This window comes from Notothenia rossii (assembly GCF_949606895.1).
Source record: "Notothenia rossii genome assembly, chromosome: 2".
NCBI classification, from domain to species: Eukaryota; Metazoa; Chordata; class Actinopteri; order Perciformes; family Nototheniidae; genus Notothenia; species Notothenia rossii.
The window spans coordinates 63,690,336-63,710,594 of NC_136904.1; the positions used below are offsets into that span (position 1 = coordinate 63,690,336).

The 20,259-nt window shown below is 39.1% G+C and overlaps 1 protein-coding gene across 2 annotated transcripts; it reads right to left on the minus strand.

Annotated features, from left to right (window-relative positions):
• Window positions 1-6,936: 6,936 nt before the first annotated feature.
• Window positions 6,937-8,658, minus strand: LOC307030837 (uncharacterized protein). Of its 2 annotated transcripts, none has more exons than XM_079667503.1 (4): window positions 8,562-8,658; window positions 8,403-8,444; window positions 7,937-8,316; window positions 6,937-7,184 (listed from the first exon to the last, which is right to left on the minus strand). In XM_079667503.1, exons 2-4 carry the CDS (start codon window positions 8,419-8,421, stop codon window positions 7,149-7,151), a joined length of 435 nt encoding a protein of 144 aa, XP_079523629.1. In that variant the 5' UTR covers window positions 8,422-8,444; window positions 8,562-8,658; the 3' UTR covers window positions 6,937-7,148. The 2 variants fall into 2 exon arrangements, with proteins under 2 accessions (XP_079523629.1, XP_079523628.1); XM_079667502.1 differs by having other exon boundaries at window positions 8,526-8,562.
• Between the last annotated feature and the right edge of the window lie 11,601 nt (window positions 8,659-20,259).

Sequence of the window (20,259 nt, forward strand, 5' to 3'; positions counted from 1 at the left end):
CATTTCAATTAATATTGGGAGTCATGTCGTTACTTTGTTGAGAATGTGGCCGTGTAATAAACGGGATAATTTGCAGCGACTTGTTCCTTATGGGGAAAATAACACCAGTCATGTGTGTGTAGAGGTGTGTGTGGTTAAAACACTTTCATGAAGTGAAGGAATTTCCTTTTATAAAACAGCTGTGGGCAGCAGTGAGTGTCACGGACATGAATTCAAAGATCAAGGCAGACTGGTGCACACACTCTCCTGTCCTGCCAGGCGACACGCCCGTTCTAAGCCGTGTCCCTCACTCCTCACATCCCAAGCATCCCCACAAGTGTATTATGTTGTTACATCGTTTCAGATGTTATGTTTCAGTTGTGCTCTGTCTATGTTCAGTGATGCAAATGTGTCACCTTTCGGCGAAATTCGCCGTTTTGAATCCAAAATAAGTCGTTTGTGTGATTCATGTAGATCTGCAATACAAATATTTTTGGGGTATGGGGGGGGCTGGGACCCGGAGTAATCTGCGGCCGTGAGCTGTTATGTGCCATCATGACACGCATGGTGTTCTTTTTTTATATATTATAATGAAGTACGAGCTGTGTGCTCGAGTCTTCCTGCCTGTCGGCTCTGCTCATGGATGTATAATAAGGCTCTGCTGCTCCGAAATGATGGTCTAGCTTCAGCAGCTACATTACCTACGGGTACGTTCGTTAATATTAACTGTGCGTCCGGAGTCACTGTGGCACAGACTGGACCGCTGGTGAATAGCTGTTAGAACGGGCTGTTCAGGTGTTCAGAGCAGAGCTCCCTGTCGGAGCGGCGATGTGAACTGAAAAGTTTTTCTGTGGCAATATTATTTAAGGAATCGTTGAGCTAGCTAGCTAGCATACATTGTCACTATCTGCTAACGTTAGCTTTAGCCTTCTATTTCTAATAGTTTTTTTCATAGGCTATAAACAGAGGTGATATAAGTATATATATATTGTACTTGAGTAAAAGTAGAAGTACTCAGATCTTGTACTTGAGTAAAAGTAGAAGTACTCAGATCTTGTACTTGAGTAAAAGTAGAAGCACACATATCTTGTACTAGAGTAAAAGTGGAAGTACTCAAATCTTGTACTTGAGTAAAAGTAGAAGCACACAGAGCTTGTACTAGAGTAAAAGTAGAAGTACTCAAATCTTGTACTTGAGTAAAAGTAGAAGCACTCAGGTCTTGTACTTGAGTAAAAGTGGAAGTACTCAGATCTTGTACTTGAGTAAAAGTAATAGTCCCAGAGTGTAGGAATACTCTGTTACAGTAAAAGTCCTGCATTCAAAATGTTCCTCAAGTAAAAGTAGAAAAGTATTATCATCAAAATATAGTGAAAGTAGCGACAGTAAAAGTAGTCATTGTGCAGATTGGTCCATTTCAGAATAATAGATATGATATGTTTTATAATGATTGATCATGAAAGTGTTCTCAACGCTGGTAAAGGTGCAGCTAGTTTGAATGACTTTGTATTCTGCAGGGTAGCTTGTGGATTTACTCCAGGTGGAACTAAAGTCTGATTTAACACTTGATTATATTTCACTTAATTAATCCAGATCTGTGAAGTAACTAAAGGTATTAAATACATGTACTGGAGTCAAAGTACACCATGTACCTCTGAACTGTAGTGGAGTAGAAGAACAAAGTAGCAAAACATTGAAATACTTAAATAAAGTACAAGTATCTCAAAATTGTGCCCAAGTATAGTACTTGTTGAGTTTATGAACTTAGTTACTTTACACCATGTGGCTATAAAGATAAAAAGACTTAAGCCTTGCACAGAGGCACGAAAATACATTTTCAAAATGCTCAACAGTGCTGCCAAAATTATAAACTGACTGCTCCACAATTTAAAATAAATGCTTTTATATATTTATATTATGTGACTCTTTGGCGTTTCTGTTATTATTAACACTGCTGCTTTAGTTGTTCTGACTGCTAAAATCCTCTGTCATTCCGTGGGGTGGGGGAGCCGGGGGCTCGGATCCTTGTCACCTTTTTCATACCTGATGAGTTTGCATCCCTGTATGTTAAAAAGCCTCAGTCACCTTAATTCATGTAATAAAAACATCTCAGGTCAGTAACACTCAAAGCTTAATGTGCAATACCATGTTCAGCTATGTTACTATTTATAATGTTATTGTTGTTACATCAGAAGATGTACATATTGAAATTATTTCTTAACTTACAGTAGGCTATTTTTTACAATGTGTGTTGGAAGGATTTATTAAATTACTATGAATATTGTCATTGTTGAAGGCTTTTAGAGAAGGGTGAACTATAAGCCTGAATTACATAACATTTTATACCTAAAAACATAAAAGCCACAATAAATGAATCACAATTATTCTAGTTATTTTTACCTCCCGTATTGCTTTCAACCCACCAGCTTTTATGGTGTTGTTACGTCACTAACTGTAAGCTTGTCACATACAGTCTATGGTCACTCAGAGTAACCTACTGTTAATTTAGCTGCTGGAGAAGAAAGATCAGGGGGGGAGGGGGGGGGAGAGCTGTGGTTGATGGGCCATTAGTTGTGTAAATACACAGCTGAGAGCTGCCGTTTCATTCAGACTGTTTAAAAAATGGTAACAACGGACTATTTTTCTTAGCGGATGCATGTCAATTTAAATCAATACATACAACTATTTTTTAAATCAATAAAAACATTTTCTAAATCCATAAAAGCATTTCAATTAATATTGGGAGTCATGTCGTTACTTTCTTGAGAATGTGGCCATGTAATGAAGGATTATTTGAATTATTTGAAGTATTAAAGTAACGTGTTATGGCAGGAAAGTTAAATCTGGTATATTCATTTTAATGTCACCTTATATATATTCATGTGTGTTAAATTTGAAGGGACAAAGTATATTTTCCCTCCCCAATATATTGAGGTGAAGTCTTTGTGTTTAGAGAGGGATGCAAGCAGGGGACATCCTAATTTGGGGATAGCTCCAAAACTCTGGAATGTTTCCCTCATAAAAGAAGAGGGTGCGTTACACATGCTTAGGGCAAATGTGTGTGTTTTCATTGAAGTAAATATATGTGCTGAATGATTACTGTTCAACTATACCTCTGTTTTTATTCTTTCATGTGTGGGTACTAAATGGCTACAAACATTGTGGAGAAATTAGCTTAAAAATGTTTTATTACTCTATATGAAATGGAAGCAGCTTTTATGACAGGGACGAGAGAGCTGGGGGAGGGGACATTCTTCCTAAGATTTTCAGCATGTCAATTATCAGGGAAATCTACTTGTTTTCAATAGATGTGTGTGGTTAATTACTTTGTATTAATAATAACAGTATGTGTAAAGGAAGCTGGAAATATACAATGTGAAACCTTTTATTTGAAGTAAAGATGTGAACAATAGCTCAAATGGCGAGAGGGGCTGTAGGACAAATGAGCGTGTTCTCTTTATTAGGCCTGTGTGAAGTTTGACTATTTGAAAAGCATCTCTAATACTGCTTAAGAGCATAGATAATGTGTTCCTCGTTATTATTGATATGAAAGTGATTTACATGTATTACGTATATTTAGCCAACTATAACAACTATATCTCAAAACATACTTTTAACTTGTGTGTGGTAACCTGAGGGGGGAAGATGGACACAGGGACAAAGGGCCATAGAGCGGATGTGTGTGTGCTGGCTGCAAGATGTGAAATAAGATAAGGAAACTTGTTGTTTAGAGCAGGTTCGTACCAGACACCAAAAGGTGTCTGGTCTTCGTCAAACTGAAAGAGACTTTTCGTTTCCGGGTTTCTTCTGCTGTGTCGCACTGATTGGGTGCGACAGGCCATGTGTTGGTCTCTCCCAATAAGATGACCTCTGGGGGAAAGCACGCACACACCTCCTCCTGTGTTTTAGTATGAAAGCCTGTGTTTTCCTTTGATTCGCCCTCTTGTTTTTGACTGGCCGTTCCTGAGACCTGTCTCACACGTGGTAGAACCTGAGCCCGGAGTACTCTGCAGAGTGCTTCGTGATTCCTTTGTATTTGTATTGTTACTTTGTATCATTAAAATAAGATTATTGTTTAACTTGCATTCTGGTGTTTCTTAATCCCTTCCTTTTTACGAATTTACCCAGCTTATCAAACGACACGCGGAGGCGAGGTTGGTTTTAAACATCCTCCAAATCTCCAACAGTAATAAGCGGGATAATTTGCAGCGATTTGTTCCTTATGGGAAAAATAACACCCTTCATCCAGATGAGGATCCCTCCGCTACACTTTGGGATCCTGATCGACCTACGAAGCTCCATTAAAATATACATATTTTTGGTGAATTACTGAGTTTAGGCACGTTAATAACGTTTTAATGAAGTTGAATACAGTATATTCATATGTGTCAGTGATTTCATGTCAATTCGGCGAACATAAACATTAATGATCGTGGTGAAGATGACGATTAAATTAGGATTAAAAATCGAGAGCCGGGCTGCATTTCCTCCCGTTCGTTTTTTTCGAATAACAAAATTATTTTGTTAAATAACAACATGGTGATGTTTTGTAAATGATTACATGTCTCTTATTTAGCACAGTAGTATGATATCCGTGACATATGAATCTTAACAAAGTTCCGCTGTACATCCAGCGTACTGTATCTCACTTTATTTCACATGAGCTCCAGTGTGAAACCCCACTGCACCCCCTGGTGGATCAATGATCCATTGCAGCTGGCTTCATTATAATTACATTTATCTATCACGGGGTCGGTCTCAAGTCAAGCTGGAGGTTTTCCCTTGAGCGAGGGCAGATCACGTACCAATCACGGCCCTCGCGTTTCAAATGGTCTGAAATGAATCGCTACATCTGTACATCTTGATATGGTATGATGAAGAAGGTTTCCAGGTTCCAACATGACTTGTTTCTCCTCCTATCAGGAAACTTCCTCTGGTCAGAGTCACTGATGCAAAAATGCAGGGAGGAAAAACACCCACACACACACACCCGCACACGTACACGCACGCACGCACGCACGCATGCACACACACACACACACACACACACACACACACACACACACACACACACACACAAACTGTAATGTAATCATTATTGTTTATTTGGATTTTTTTTTTTAATATTTATAATCACTATTGTTATGATTAATCAAAATTACTGACCTACTAGAATAAAATATATTCTATAACGAACATAGAAGCCATACAAATGATCATATCTTACTTCGTGACAGTCCTGTACATTCTGGTGACACTTGCTTACGGTCATGGCCATCTCAGTGGCATTGCTGCTCTATATGGCGGTCTTGCTGGCCAGTAACATCTCTGTGGCCATGCCCCTGACCAGCCAGAGGTCCTTGAACATGTCATGGTACATGTCTGATGGAAGTAGTTTGGTGGTTGATAATAACCGTATTGCACATAAGGGTATGATACTGGCATATACTGTTGATAGTATGGGTCAACAGGAGGGTACATGTATTCTAAACATGAGAAGAAAAAATGCTTATCACAAGACATCATCAGGTATGTTATGTATATCAATTATAATTGAAAGGGGTTGTTATACTTCTTTTTTTTTTTCGTTTGCAAACATATTAAAGATAATCAAATGAAATATCACATGTACATAAGTATTCACACCCTTTGCTATGACACTGAAAATGTAGATGTTTCTAAAACTTGATTTGGAATCCATCTGTGGTCAATTAAAGCACCGCTCATCACCTGGCCAACACCATCCCTACAGTGAAGCATGGTGGCAGCATCATGCTGTGGGGATAATTTTCAGTGGCAGGGACTGGGTAACCAGTCAGGATCAAGGGAAAGATGAATGCAGCATTATACAGGGAGATCCTTAATGAAAACCTGCCCCAGAGCGCTCTGGACCTCAGACTGGGGCAAAGGTTCACCTTTCAACAGGACAACGACCCTAAGCACACATCCAAGATAACAAAGGAGTGGCTTCAGGACAAGTCTGTGAATGTCCTTGAGTGGCCCAGCCAGAGTCCAGACTTGAACCGGATTGAATATCTCTGGAGAGATCTGAAAATGGCTGTGCACCGACGCTCCCCATCCAACCTGATGAAGCCTGAGACGATCTGCAAAGAAGAATGGGAGAAACTGCCCAAAGAGAGGTGTGCCAAGCTTGTAGCATCATACTCAAGAATACTTGAGGCTGTAATTGCTGCCAAAGGTGCTTCAACAAAGTATTGAGTAAAGGGTGTGAATACTTATGTGATATATATATATACATATATATATATAATTTTTTTATTCATTTGCAAAGAAATATTTAAACACTTTTTTCACTTTGTCATTATGGGGTATTGTGTCTAGAATGTTGAGAAAACAAATGAACTTAATCAATTTTGAAATATGGCTGTAACATAACAAAATGTGGAAAAAGTGAAGGGGTATGAATACATTCCGGATGCACTGTACCTAGGTAGTATCTGTCCATTTTGAAACCTCGAAGGAAGATCCTTCAGAAAAAACTTAAAACAAAATCACTTTACTTGATCAAAACAGATATTCTTGGTCTAACACACACACATGTACAATAATTCTGGTTTTAAGAAGCTAACATACAATCCTAATGAGGGTTACAGAGGTTACTTACTTGGTGCAGGAGAGCAGATCCATTGACCCAGCCTCCTGCTGCTGATCATTATATCTGCAGTCCACTTCACATCACAGGAGGACGTGCCTCAACTAGTGACCTAAATGGGTGTTTCATGTATGTGTGTCATTTTTAACTTAGATTCAAAATGAATCATTTAGTTTTACAGCCCCCCAACAAAAACTTTTGGGAAAAATCTAGAACAAATATTTTTGGTTTAGAAACACATTTGAATACATTTTTGATCTTGATATTTTTGTTAAACTCTGCACATTTCCTTTCTCAACACTGTAGCATACACTGCCGTAATAGTTCCTTACAAAAAAAAAACTAAGCCATTGCAAGTTTACTTTACTAGCATTTTCATATACAGAAAGCACTTTTACATTCACACAAACACCATCAGCGATACAATAATGTTCGATACATAATCTATTTTTTAATTATACATGAAGAATTATTTAAAAGCAATATATTAATTGTAATATATAGTATGAAGAAAATGTTTCCAGCTTGTCTTGTTTCTCATCCAATCAGGAACCTTCATCTAGTCCGAGTCGCTGCTGCAGGAGCTGCTGGAGGACTGCAGGGGGGAAGAACACCACACACACACACACACACACACACACACACACACACACACACACACACACACACACACACACACACACACACACACACACACACACACACACACACACACACACACACACACACACACACAAAATGTAGGGAGAGTGTCATTATTTCTTGAACAATATTGTGAATTATTTTCAAAAATACAATACTTCTTTGATATCATGTGATAAACTTGGATTTTCTTTTTTTTTAATATATATATATATATATATAATATTGGGAATATCAGTATTTATTTTTGTATTTCATTCATTTTTTATTCATTTACTTTGATAGGATTGTATTGTATGCAATATTACTTTTGATTAAGTTTTGATTTAAAATGTATATTTATTTTTTATAGATACAATGTATTTTTTTCTTCTTCTAAACAGCTGATCCTTGATCCTATACATTTGCAAAAACCAAAGTGTGAATACAAAAAGGAGTGATTTTCTATATTTTAGTAAATATAACCAACATGCATTAATAAAAATAATTACATTACATTTCCTTTAGCTGACGCTTTTATCCAAAGCAACTTACAATTACCAATTACAGGGACATTCTCCCTGGAGTAACTAATGACTAAGTGCCTTACTCAAGGGCACACTAGTGGTGGTGTTCCTGGCGGGATTTGAACTCACAACCTTCCGATCTTCAGCCCACCTCACTATCCAATAGACCACCACTACCACTATAATGTTTGAATCTTACCCCGTGACAGTTCTTTCCTTTCTTGTGGCACTTGCCATGCTTGTGACCATGCTTGTGTTTATGGCCATGGCCCTCTCCATGACATGGTCCATGTCCATGCCCATGCCCATGTCCATGACCATGTTCGTGTCCATGTCCGTGTCCATGTTCGTGTCCGTGCCCATGACCCTGACCGTGGCATTGGCCATGGCCCTGTCCTTGGCCTTGACCAAAACCAGGTCCAGAACCAGCTCCAGTTCCCTGACCATAACCCGGTCCTGGTCCGTGTTGGCCTCCGTGTTGAGGGGGGTAGTTTTGTGATGGGACAGAGCCCCGAGGATGAGGGTACCCCCCCGGCATCTGCTGAGGATGGTTCGGGTAACCAGGAGCGTAGTGGTTTCCTAAACACAAGGAGGAGGACTTAGCAAAACTAAACATCAGGTCTGTAATCCATATTTTTTTTATAGATAGTGATTTTGATACTTACCTTGGTTGTTTCCGTACATTCTGAAACCTCAGATAAAGATTCCTAAAGCAAAACAGAAAACAAAAGCACAGTTAATTTAGGTAACACACATATATACAATCATTCTGTATTTCAGAACCTTACAGAGAATCCTCAGCTGAGTATCGGAGGTGAACTTACTGTGTGCAGGAGAGCAGATCACACCGCCTCCACCTCCTTTTTATCTGCAGGCCACCTCACAGGGGGCAGAGCCAGAACATCCATCAGGACATTTCTGCTTTGTGAGCTAAATGGGTGTGATTGTGTAATCTTTAACATACAGCCAATAGGAACCATGTGCAGTCTGAGATATGGATTCCCACACTCAAACAAACAACGATTTGAACTTGCAAGAAAAAAATCAGGTTTACAAATGATCTTTTAGTCCACTAGTAAGAGATATTTGAACCTTTGCAATCTCATATCACTTGAAATATTGAAATACATTTTAATTTTGAGATTGTGTTAATATAAGCTGAGTTTCTGCACATATCCCTTCTCGACAATCATATAGATGACTTTAAACAGGCAGAAAGAAATATAACATCAATTAATATTGTATTAATCCCTCGTTAGTACACTTATCGGACTTATCTATGTGTCAAAGATGAAATGGCATTATTAAGAGACAAAAAATTGTATGAATGAGCAGGTGATTACATCTAGGTTCATGTGAATGTAACAGTGTGAAGCTATTAGTAAAGTCAATGCCAAACAAAAGTCGCTCAACACTCCTTGGGTACATAAAGGTAATATGAATGCACAGTGAAAGATAACACACTGTAATACGAAACCATGACGTCAAATGAAATGTAGAGTTAAGAGGCAGGTAAGAAATACTAAAAGGATTCAACTCTGAGACATAGGCACATTCTTCAGTTTTTTTATTAGTTATGTTACAAATCTTAAAATGTAAAATGCCTTGCGACCCCATGAAGCCCTGCAGACCCTGGGATTGGGGGCCAGAGCTTCAGGTAGCAGGATGAAGGCTTCCAGCTGTTTCTTCTTGCATCTTCATCTAGTTGGAGTCGCTGCCCGAGGACTACATCAGGAAAAATTGTAATTCAATGTATGAATTCATCAATAAATGATACAAACATAATGCTACAAAGAAACGGATAAAGTTTGTAAAGTAAATGAATTCAGTGTTGTTAGTGTGTCTTTGAATGATGAATATATTTCTAGATTTAGGAATCCATTTTGAAAAGGACCTTTCATGTTCTATTCAATAACTTCTTTCTGGTTTACTATTTGTGATTTCTGTTTGGGCCACAATTAACATTAAACTTGAATCGGAAGCAAACCGTGTCTCTGTAGAGGAAAAGGGAGTTGTAAAGATATATATTTTTTGAGTTCATAACAGGTCTAATTTTACATATTGATCCATTGTTAATCTAACATATAGTTAGATTAGAGTGTAGCCATACTTGTGGAATTTAAATGCTCAATTTAGTGGTGGAAGCCGTTTTAGACTGATTACTTATTAAAAAGGCCACAAGAAATCTAATCAAAATCAGGGTGGAAAACCGATATAGTCAAGGTACACTGAAAAAAAGGGGAAGTCGAAACATGAATCCATCATGTAGAACTATGTTAATCTTGAGGGGTGTACGTTCTATAAGCAGTGGCGTTTCTATATGTACAAAAGTGGTGGGGCACAGAAAACTTAGGTGTCTATATATAAGCTTCTGCAGTGAGGTTCATGGCTGGTAAGGCACTGGCACTGACTCTTCAGGTTTACAAATATAATATTTTGACCTAAATCAAAATATAATATTATTTTCAAAAGCTTTTTTTGTCTGATGCTACGATTAATTTTAAACAGACAGTTCAACAAAAGGATACCCAAAAAATGTAATTTTATCATTTAAATATTGAATTGTTCTCTCTTAGTAAGATCCCATTTTCAATAAAATTGCGGTCTTACCTTGACTTGAAGATGAAGTCCATTTGCCTATCCTTCTGGACAAAAATCTCTATTACTTGTTTCTAAAAGTCCTCCTTATCTTTTTGTAGTTTCAAAAGTCTATCATAAATCTAATCAATAGATTTATGATTCGAAAATTATAAAAGTAGGGTAGACATGTGGATATTATCCGGATGAACAAAATGTGCATTTATCTAACACGTACGTTTCCCACAGATCTTATTTTGAGCTATTTTCTAAAATCCTATGGAGAAATCTCATTGCTATTTGTGGAGGGAACCCATGCGCAGCTTACTTCCTGGTTTTGGGACGTCTCTCTCCTCCTCTTCACACACCACACTTTTCGCGGCACACGTACTTACAGCCAATCAGCTCTGAATGATGTGAGATGACGTATGGTGGGGATGGCAGCACTCTGCCCCTATGGTCATTATTTTTTTGCAACACACATTAAATAGGACAATACTCTGAGCATGCGCAGTGCAGTTCTTACAGTCACCGTTCACTTAGACAGTGAGAGGGAGGGCATGATCGTGTTTTGTCCCACATGGCTCTAAACAGCTCAATAGGCACACACTGTAGACACTAATTAGAAGAACAGAGACTAAAACAGCAATGTGCAGACGAATCAGATGATTAAACATGATCTTAAAATATATTTTATATATATGTTTTGCATTTTTTTGTAATCATTATTTGTAATACTTTCTGCTGACACTAGGTGGGGCTGTGCCACCCACCTGCCCCTAATGACCAGTCGCCACTGTATATAAGTCTCAACAGGGGCGGATCTAGACAAATATTCATGGGGTGGCAAGAGGGTGGCAGGAGAATTTCAGGGGTGGCATCCCCTGGCAGAAGTATATGCTGATTTAATCGCAGTCATATCAATTACTGTAATGTTAACTTGGAAAGTCACAATATTTATGTTAACTGAATAACATTCGGTGACATTATGGTGGCACATCAGTAAAGCCTTAAATATAAATACTGTATATACTGTAAGGTGGCAAAATTAATTTAACCCTCTATGGTATGATGTTGCCTCCAGGCAACATACCCATTTTTTGCCTTTTGCATTCACACAATACATCTCAAATTATGATGCAATACTTTTAAAAAGAGGCAGGACCATAAGGAACCAATAGTAGTGTTTGAATTTGTCCCATGACTCTCTGGCGGCCAATTTGAAGACCCTGTTTGCTGCCTTTCCCACAAGGATCAGCTCAGCCATTTCTCTCCAAGAAATGTGACTAAAAACGTAATTTCCTGCACATTTCTTGTCTGGAAATTTTTTTATTCACAATAATAGGTGAGTAAACCTTAATTTCTAATAGTTTAATATACTTAATTTGCTAATTAGGTAATGGAAACTTGTTAAAATGCAAATGTTGCCTGGAGGCAACATCGTACCATTATGGTCAATTGTAAATGTTGCCTTGAGGCAACACCGTACCATTATGGATTCAGCATGATATTCTGGTATTGTGTGTTAAGGTATAAACTGTTCAAAAGCATACCATTCATCATAGATCTCTACAATTTAACCAAGATACATTTGATGTTAAAGCCAACCCAACAATCTGTGCAAAGATGGGATAAGAAAAAGAAAGAAACATTGCAGGTTACCTGCCCAAGTGTCGTGCATGCATACAATAAAAGTATGGGAGGAGTGGATCTTCTAGACTCGCTGATTGCTCTCTACAGAACAAAGATCAGGTCAAGGAAGTTGCATCACAAGATCGTGTTGCACATGATGGATTTCAATCTATTGAATGCGTGGCTCTTGTACCCCAGGGACTGCAAGGACTGTGGCATCCCCAAGAAAAAAAGTGTACAGCCTGCTTAAATTCAAAGCTGAAGTTGCAAGTTGCCTTTGCAACGAGAGGAAAGAAGAAGAGGGGGAGACCATCTCATAATGTTGACAGAGACCTGGCTGAGAAGAAGCACAGAGGTTCTTCCTCATCAGTGCCATGAACACATGTGCATCATGACCACACTGACCATTGGCCTGTGTGGGTGCAGAAAAAGGGCCGGTGCAAATACCCTGGCTGTAAGGGTGAAAGTGCAGTGATCAAAGTGTGTCACGTACCTGTGCTTCACTGCTGACAATAACTGCTTCATTAACTTCCACAATAGTGAGTCTATTTTGTCAAATGGCTCAATAAAGTTTGATGAAAGATGCCTAGGCTCTTTGCATATTTATTCCTAAAGGTTGTTTCACAGTGGTACAATGTTGCCTGCAGGCAGTGGTGTAGTCTACGTGATACGCTGGTATACGCCGTATACCCACTAGAAAATGCCAGTGATTTCCGTATGCCCTTTTAAAAATGAGCGATGATACGTAACAACATCATTTTGTGACTTCGCTTTCACGCTTTCGCCCCCTTCTGTGTTAATACTTTTGGACGTCTGGGGCTTCCGTCGCCTTTGGCCTGTTGCTAAGCAACAGCAACACACTTTGTTCGGCTCTGACAAACCCCACGTTTCTCTAACGTTATCAGAATTTGATCCTTCCATCATTCAAGTTCGCGGAGCGCTAAACAGGAAGCAAACATGAAACGAAAACAGACGAAAATATTTTAATGTTTTCCGAAGTTTTCCCCTATTACCACTACAGAAGAAGAGCCAGGTCAGGCGGCTGTCCTAAAGGTGACAGAGAACGAGCCCGGCGCTACCGCAAATTTACCCGGTAAGTGGAATTAGCATGGTTATCATTAACGTAACAGTAGCTGGAATGTAAGAACAGGCATCCTTGGTTAGAGTGGAGGGACAGAAAGTTAGGTAAATGTCAGCACACATGCAAAGGAAAGCTGATCTAAACAACAGAAATTCATAAAGTCAATGACTATGCAAATGAGAGTTAATTCATGGTCATGTTAAAAGTGCATTTAAAACATTTGCACCATTATATTTAAGCAATAGCTCACGACAGGCCGTGGTATATTCTCATTATATCACAGCTAAGGGGCGTGGTTCGGCCCGACGCGAAGCGGAGGGTCGACAACCCCCTTAGCTGTGATATAATGAGCATATATCACGGCCTGAAGTGAACTATTGCTTTTATAAAACGGTTACCAAGTGTGGCAATATGAAAGAAAAATACACACTCTAATTTAAATAGTTTTTATTAGTAAATAATGATGTTCAAAATAAAATAGTCCCTCCTTTGCCTTCTGCAGAAAACATAGTGCAAGGTGGTTGCTATGCAACAACACTAACAGCAAGCGAACATATTAGACAGAGAGCGTTGATCCATTATTTGGCTGTTTATTTACATTAATGTGTATGTTGCTGTTTATTGTGCAGCCACTGAAAACCTGTCCAGCATCAGTAGCATGGCTTACGTGGTCACTTGTATAGGTTGAGGTTGTTCGAGGCTGTTGCTTGGCGTGGCGAGAATATTGCTCCACTTTCTCCGGTCCCCGAGATTGGGCTTCCAGTAGCTCTGGAGAGAGCTTTCGCACCTGTGGCCAATAACGGTCATAATTTCTCTGCTTTGTTTCAAGACCCGCATCAGAAAGCTTTTGAATGGTGCTACTTTTCCAGTTGGTCTACCTGCTCTTCACGTAGCTCTGCATGTCGTAGTTTAGGTGCTTTTTTTTCTGGAGATAGGAACTGCTCAATCCACTCCTCCATACTATAGTAAGACCCCCCCGGAGGTCGAAGTTAATCTTAAATGTTTCCATTTTATGCTTTGTAAGTTTGTTTCGTAACGGAAGAAATTTAAATATATTTATAAAACTGACAAGTCAAATCAAGCAATCTGATTGGTCGATAGCGTTTTTGCGGACCTCTTTGATTACAGATTTGAAAACATCGTTGCTTGCTTTAAAAGTAGCACAATTCATTATGTCAAACCTTCAAAAGTATCTAGATATCCCTGCCCTAATGCCAAAGGAACTGCACACTGAATATGTTTTGCCGTTTGATGTCTATGTCTGGACCGCTGCGTCAAAAAGGAGGGCTTCTGCCCAGCTTCGGCCCCGTTACTTCTCCGCTGCTTTCTTGCTCCAGTATGAAAAGCTTGCTTTTCAGACCAAGGGTATACTGTTTTTCTCAGACGCGGAGGGATACTGACTTGTTGTGAAAAGTAACTTGCAATTCTACCCGTGGTATACGCTCAGTATATCACGGCTAAGAACCAATCAGATTGCTTGATTTGACTTGTCCGTTTTATAATACTATATGTTAGTTATCAGTAGTTGTCAAATAATTAGCTATTGAAAAAGTGGAACATTTTTCTCCTTTTATCTGCTTTTCATGCATTTGTTAGCCATGATGTAAATATTGTAAGCAGTTTATTAAATACTTTTGAGTAAATCTTGGCTCTTTTCTGCAGATATTATTGGTAAAAACTTGTATTATGCTAATTAGTCATGGTTTTGTTTATTTCCAGGTTGTGCTCTTTGCAGCGCTACAAAATCAACAGGTGTCCTCACAGAACAACGAGTGTCTATGTCTGAGGAGTGGGTGCACTTTAAGATCCAGTCCTCAGATTCAAGCAGATCAACATCTCTGGCCTCTTTGAGAAACAAGATTAGACGACATGAGACGTCCAGAGCACACAAAATAGCCCAGGAGCTCACGGAGAAGGGTGGACAGGATTTAGTTGGAAATTTGGTGAGAGCTGTGTCAGAGACAGTGTTTGCAGTAGGCCATATTGAGATTTTGATAAAAATGTCGATTAATTGTTCAACCCTAGAAGATAAGTGGGCTTTTTCCATCATTGTTCATTCTTTTATTTTTTTATTGTTAATGTCTCTGGCAGTTAAAAGTCACATAAAAATGCTTATAATACATTGACATGTTGATAACACATAACCAGTCTCAAGACTAGTCTATGCATTAGTAAGTGTGATGGTGTTCATGAGGTGTTGCTTCGAGACAGGATGAATACAATTATTACAGTATACCCACTACAAAAAAGTAGACTACACCACTGCCTGCAGGCAACATTCAGACATGTAATCTTGTTAAAATATAAAAAATAACGATTTTCACATTTTAATTGGCATGCAATTTAACCTGTTGAGGCTATTTAGTATATTCCATGTGTTTTTAAAGACATTTTGTTCAAATTTGAAACAATAACTCTCTTTTTTCATAACTTACCATTATGGTACAGTGTTGCCTCAAGGCAACACACCCCAAAAAGTACCCCCAAATAATTATTTATTTGAAATGTCTTTAGATTATGTTTATTTGGTCTATTATATGACAAAAAAACACTGCAAACATTTTGTTCACAAATGGCATCATAGTGCGTACCACAGAGGGTTTTAATGAATTTTAACTGAACAAGAACTGAATGAGTTTGTCTCACTCTTAGACCAGCAGGGGTACCAAATATATGCAGACTGCTGCAATAAGTATACTAATTAACTGTCTCGTCGATGTTTGTCTAAATTAATATGATATTAGCTGTCAATCACTGTTATGATTCACATATTCAGTGTTATTATTAAAAAAGCTATATTTTTTGGAGGAGTTAATGATGAATGTTCCACAAGATGCTTGCTCACCCTCCTTCAAATTTGAAAGACAAGTACTTACTATCATATATCAAAATAATCAAAAGAACAGTTCAGCGCCGCACAACTTCATTGCAAACAGTTACAACCTTGACTTTACATCAGAAAGAACAAACATTAAAGAAGTGACTGACTGCATCAGTTAGGGTTAAAAAAAAATGTGTATTCAGCTAAAACATATACATCGCTGCAGTAAGTTATTTTCCAGTGGAAAGTCCTTACCTACTGGCCTAGTTAAATCAAAGTGGTTACTTGTTTTTGGCTTAAGTGAAGTTTTACACACCGTCTTATTTGACTTTCTCAGGACTTAAAACAGAAAAAATATATATTTACACACGTAAGGTCATCATCTTAACAGTTTATTATGCTCATCGAGTCATCCGTGAGCAGAGCATCAAGTTGGCATGCCTATAACAGCTGAATGTGGCGATTACCATCTTGCTCAGCAAAACGCCTCACAAACTTATTAAGATTTAAAGCTATGGTGCATTTTGATTCAATGCTGAGTACAGCCTGAAGAACATATCAAGGATTAAAAAACTAATGTCACAACAGGACGTAGAAAAGCTTATCCATGCTTTTATCTTTAGTAGACTCGACTACTGCAATAGTGTATTCACAGGGCTGACAAAGAAATCCATCAGAAAACTGCAGCTGATTCAGAACGCTGCTGCACGTGTCCTCAATAACATTAAAAGAGTGGATCACATCAGTCCGGTTCTGAAATCTTTACATTGGCTTCCAGTCGGCCAAATAATTGATTTTAAAGTACTATTGCTAGTTTTTAAATCATAACATGGTTTAGGACAAAAGTATATTGTTGAACACCTACATAATTACGAGCCATCAAGGTGCCTCAGGTCTTCTGGGACGGGTCTGCTATCAGTTCCCAGAGTAAAAACAAAACATGGAGAGGCAGCATTTAGCTATTATGCCCCGACAATCTGGAACAAACTACCCAAATCATGCACGTCCGCAGAAACGCTTACTATTTTTAAATCTAAGACTAAAAACATATCTCTTTGCCGCTGCTTTTAATTGAGCTGCTCATATTCGCACTACAGTATGCCTTTTAAACATGTATTGTATACCTGTGGTGTTTATTTTAATTATTTTAATTATATTTGCTTTGTAATGCCTGTTGTAAAATGCCATTATATATGTGTTTTTACTGTATGTATTCCTAAAAAGTATTTTAATTTGTTTTGCAAAGCACTTTGAATTGTCGCGTACAGAAAAGTGCTATATAAATAAACTTGCCTTGCCTTGCAGCCAAACTTAACAGTCTCTTCTCTGTCATTGTAGACCGCAAATACCTGATTCCTTCCTTCTACTTGGATCCGAAATGCTTCTCGTTTTGCGCTGTCCCCCCGTTCAAAGGAAATCGCCGCCAATCATATTTCCAGGCTCGCGCCAGGGCCGGGGGAGGGGTTACAAGGCGTGTCTTGTGCTGCATTCACTTGCACTCGGACATTAGAGATTTTCTCTCATAAATGCCCGATGAGCCACAACTTTTCTTTGATTGATTGATTGATTGATTGAAAAGTTTATTAACAGCTTGTATATTGGGTACAGTACAGTACAGCTCAAAACATACAATTGTTAAGGGGATGCAGACCAGAGAAAGACCTTCGTCTTGTTTACATCAGGGTCCCCCATTTCCAATTCATCATATCATTTAAGACATAGGCCTACAAGACATATTTGACATACAGATGGCTTATTTACAATTTACATACAGGTGTTTTTTTACATACAGATGGCTTACTTACACATTTCCTTTTAGATTTCGTTCTAATACATCCTAACCGGACATTTAAGACATACCAAGTCTACAGATATACAGTTAGTAACAGAGTCTAAAATGCGAGTATATACATAGATGGGGGGGGAAGCTGTCCATTGTACGACAGGTTGAGATTTGTACCATTACCGGAGCCAGTTTTGCAATGCTCTCCCCCGAAGGTGGTCTTTAAGAGAGGTTTTGAAGGTAAGTATAGTTTTACTTTCCTTTACAGTAGTGGGAAGAGCGTTCCACCTTGATGTGGCATAATTGCGAAACGTGTATTCCCCTTTTTTTGTGCCAAATCTGGGTTTTACATGATTTGTGGAGCTCCCTCTGGTGTTATGATCATGATATTCCTTGACCTTTGGGAAGAATTTTGACATGTACATGGGTACCATAGAGGTGTATTGGATCTTGTAGACCAGGCCCATTGCAAGTAGCTGTACTCTGTCGTCTACTCTAAGCCATCCTAGGTTGTCAAAGTGGGCAGAGGTGAGGTGGGTTCTAGATGAAAGGTCAAGCAGTAGTCTGACCAGTTTATTTTGTGATGTTTGAAGTTTTATTTTTAGCGCCTTGGAGGTGCTATGGTACCATGACGTGCAAGCATAGTCATAGTACCCTTGAATGAGTGCTCCTGCCAGAGTTTTCAGGGTGTTTTTGTTTACCAGAGAGGAGATCCAGTGTAGGAATCTAGTTCTTTGATTGACTTTTTTTATTACATTGGATGCCATTTTCTCACAGGAGAGGTTTGCCTCAAGAATAGATCCTAGGTATGTAATTTCCTTCTTACTTCTGACAATAATGTCACCCACTGCAACTGAGAAGTCGTCGGATTTGCTGAGATTATGTTTCGAACCGAAGAGAATGGACTCTGTTTTACCCAGGTGTAATGATAATTTATTATCGGCGAGCCAGGTGCAGATTCTGCCGAGCTCGGAGCTGAGGGTTTTTTCAACCTGCAATCTGCTCCTGTCAGAGACCAGCAGGGCTGAGTCGTCCGCGAACAGGAACAAGTTGCAGTCACATGCTGATGACATGTCATTTGCATAAATTAGGAACAGTAACGGACCTAATATGCTTCCATGTGGAACACCACAGCTCACTGGGAGGGGGGGGACAGAGTACCGTTTACCTCCACCATCTGTTCTTTCCCCTCCAGGTAGGATTGCATCCAGCTCACCGATAGTTTATCAAAACCAATTGCTTTTAGCTTGTCAATCAGAATGGGGTGATTGACAGTGTCGAAAGCCTTTTGCAGGTCCAGCATCACCATGCCGCAGTATTTGCCCTCGTCCACCTCTTGTTTGATGTGGTCGTTTAAATAAAGAAGGCATGTGTCAGTGGAGTGGGATGTTCTAAAGCCAGATTGAAATTCATAGATTAGTTTCTTGTTCGCGAGGTACTTTTCGACCTGTTCATATACTATTTTTTCCATGACTTTCGAGATGGAGGTAAGTATAGAAACAGGGCGGTAGTTGCCTGGGTCCAATTTGCTGCCCTTTTTGTGCAGGGGGGTTACTCTTGCAATTTTGAAGTCTTTGGGTACTTTTCCCTGTTTTATGGAGAGGTTAATTATTTGAGCTATGACTGGTGAGATGGCGGTTGCTGTGTCTCTGAGGAATTTGGAGGGGATATTGTCGTGGCCAGTGGCCTTGTTAGGTTGGAGGGCGCTCAGTTTAATGAGTACCTCTGCTGATGTTACCCTTGCTAGACTGAAATCATATTTGCGTACCCCTAGGTTTTTGTAGTAGGTCATGATGTGATCTACTCCAAAAAGCCCTGAGTGGGAGGGTAATTTATTTACAAGAGTTGTGGCTATGTTTGTGAAAAAAATGTTCAAGTACTTGGCCACGTCCAGTTTGTCTGTGATGAGGCTGTTATCTGTCTTTATGTTTAAGTTCGAAAATCTCGTTTTGAGTTTTTTACTGCAGCCAAGCTGGTTATTGAGTCATTTCCAAAGTTCACGGGGTTTATTTTTGTTTTCCTCAGTTTTGACATTGATGAAATTCTTTTTGGCAGTTTTGATCATGGAGCTTACGTCATTTCTTAGTCTGTTTCTTTCAATTTTTTGTTCAGTCACATGGGCCAGGAGTTCACTGCTCGTGCTTTTGGAAATCATTGACTGACTTTTATGAAACTCAGAGCATTTTTTGTCTCTGGTTTTCATGGCGGTTAGTATGCCGGAGTGCATCCACGGCTCTGCGCGATTTTTTACCCTGGTTGTTCTTAGGGGGGCCAAATCATTGAGTATTGCAGAGAATGTATTTTTGAAACCAAGCCATGTTTCTTCAACTTGCGTACCACCGAGCTCATCTGACCAGTCCAGGCTCTCCAGTTCTAGGTTAAAGGCCTCGCTAGAGTAGTTTTTGAGGTCTCTAGATATGACTGTTTTGTGACAGCCGGCCTTTTGTTTTAGCCTTTTGCAGGTACAGAATATCATATAATGATCACTTAAACCACATGCTATAACCCCTTTACTGGAGATCTTGGACTTGTCAGAGGTCAGAATGAGATCAATGGTAGTCTGTGCTATTTCACATACCCGGGTGGGTTGGGTGATTAGCTGGCTGAAGCCGTGCATATCACAAATCC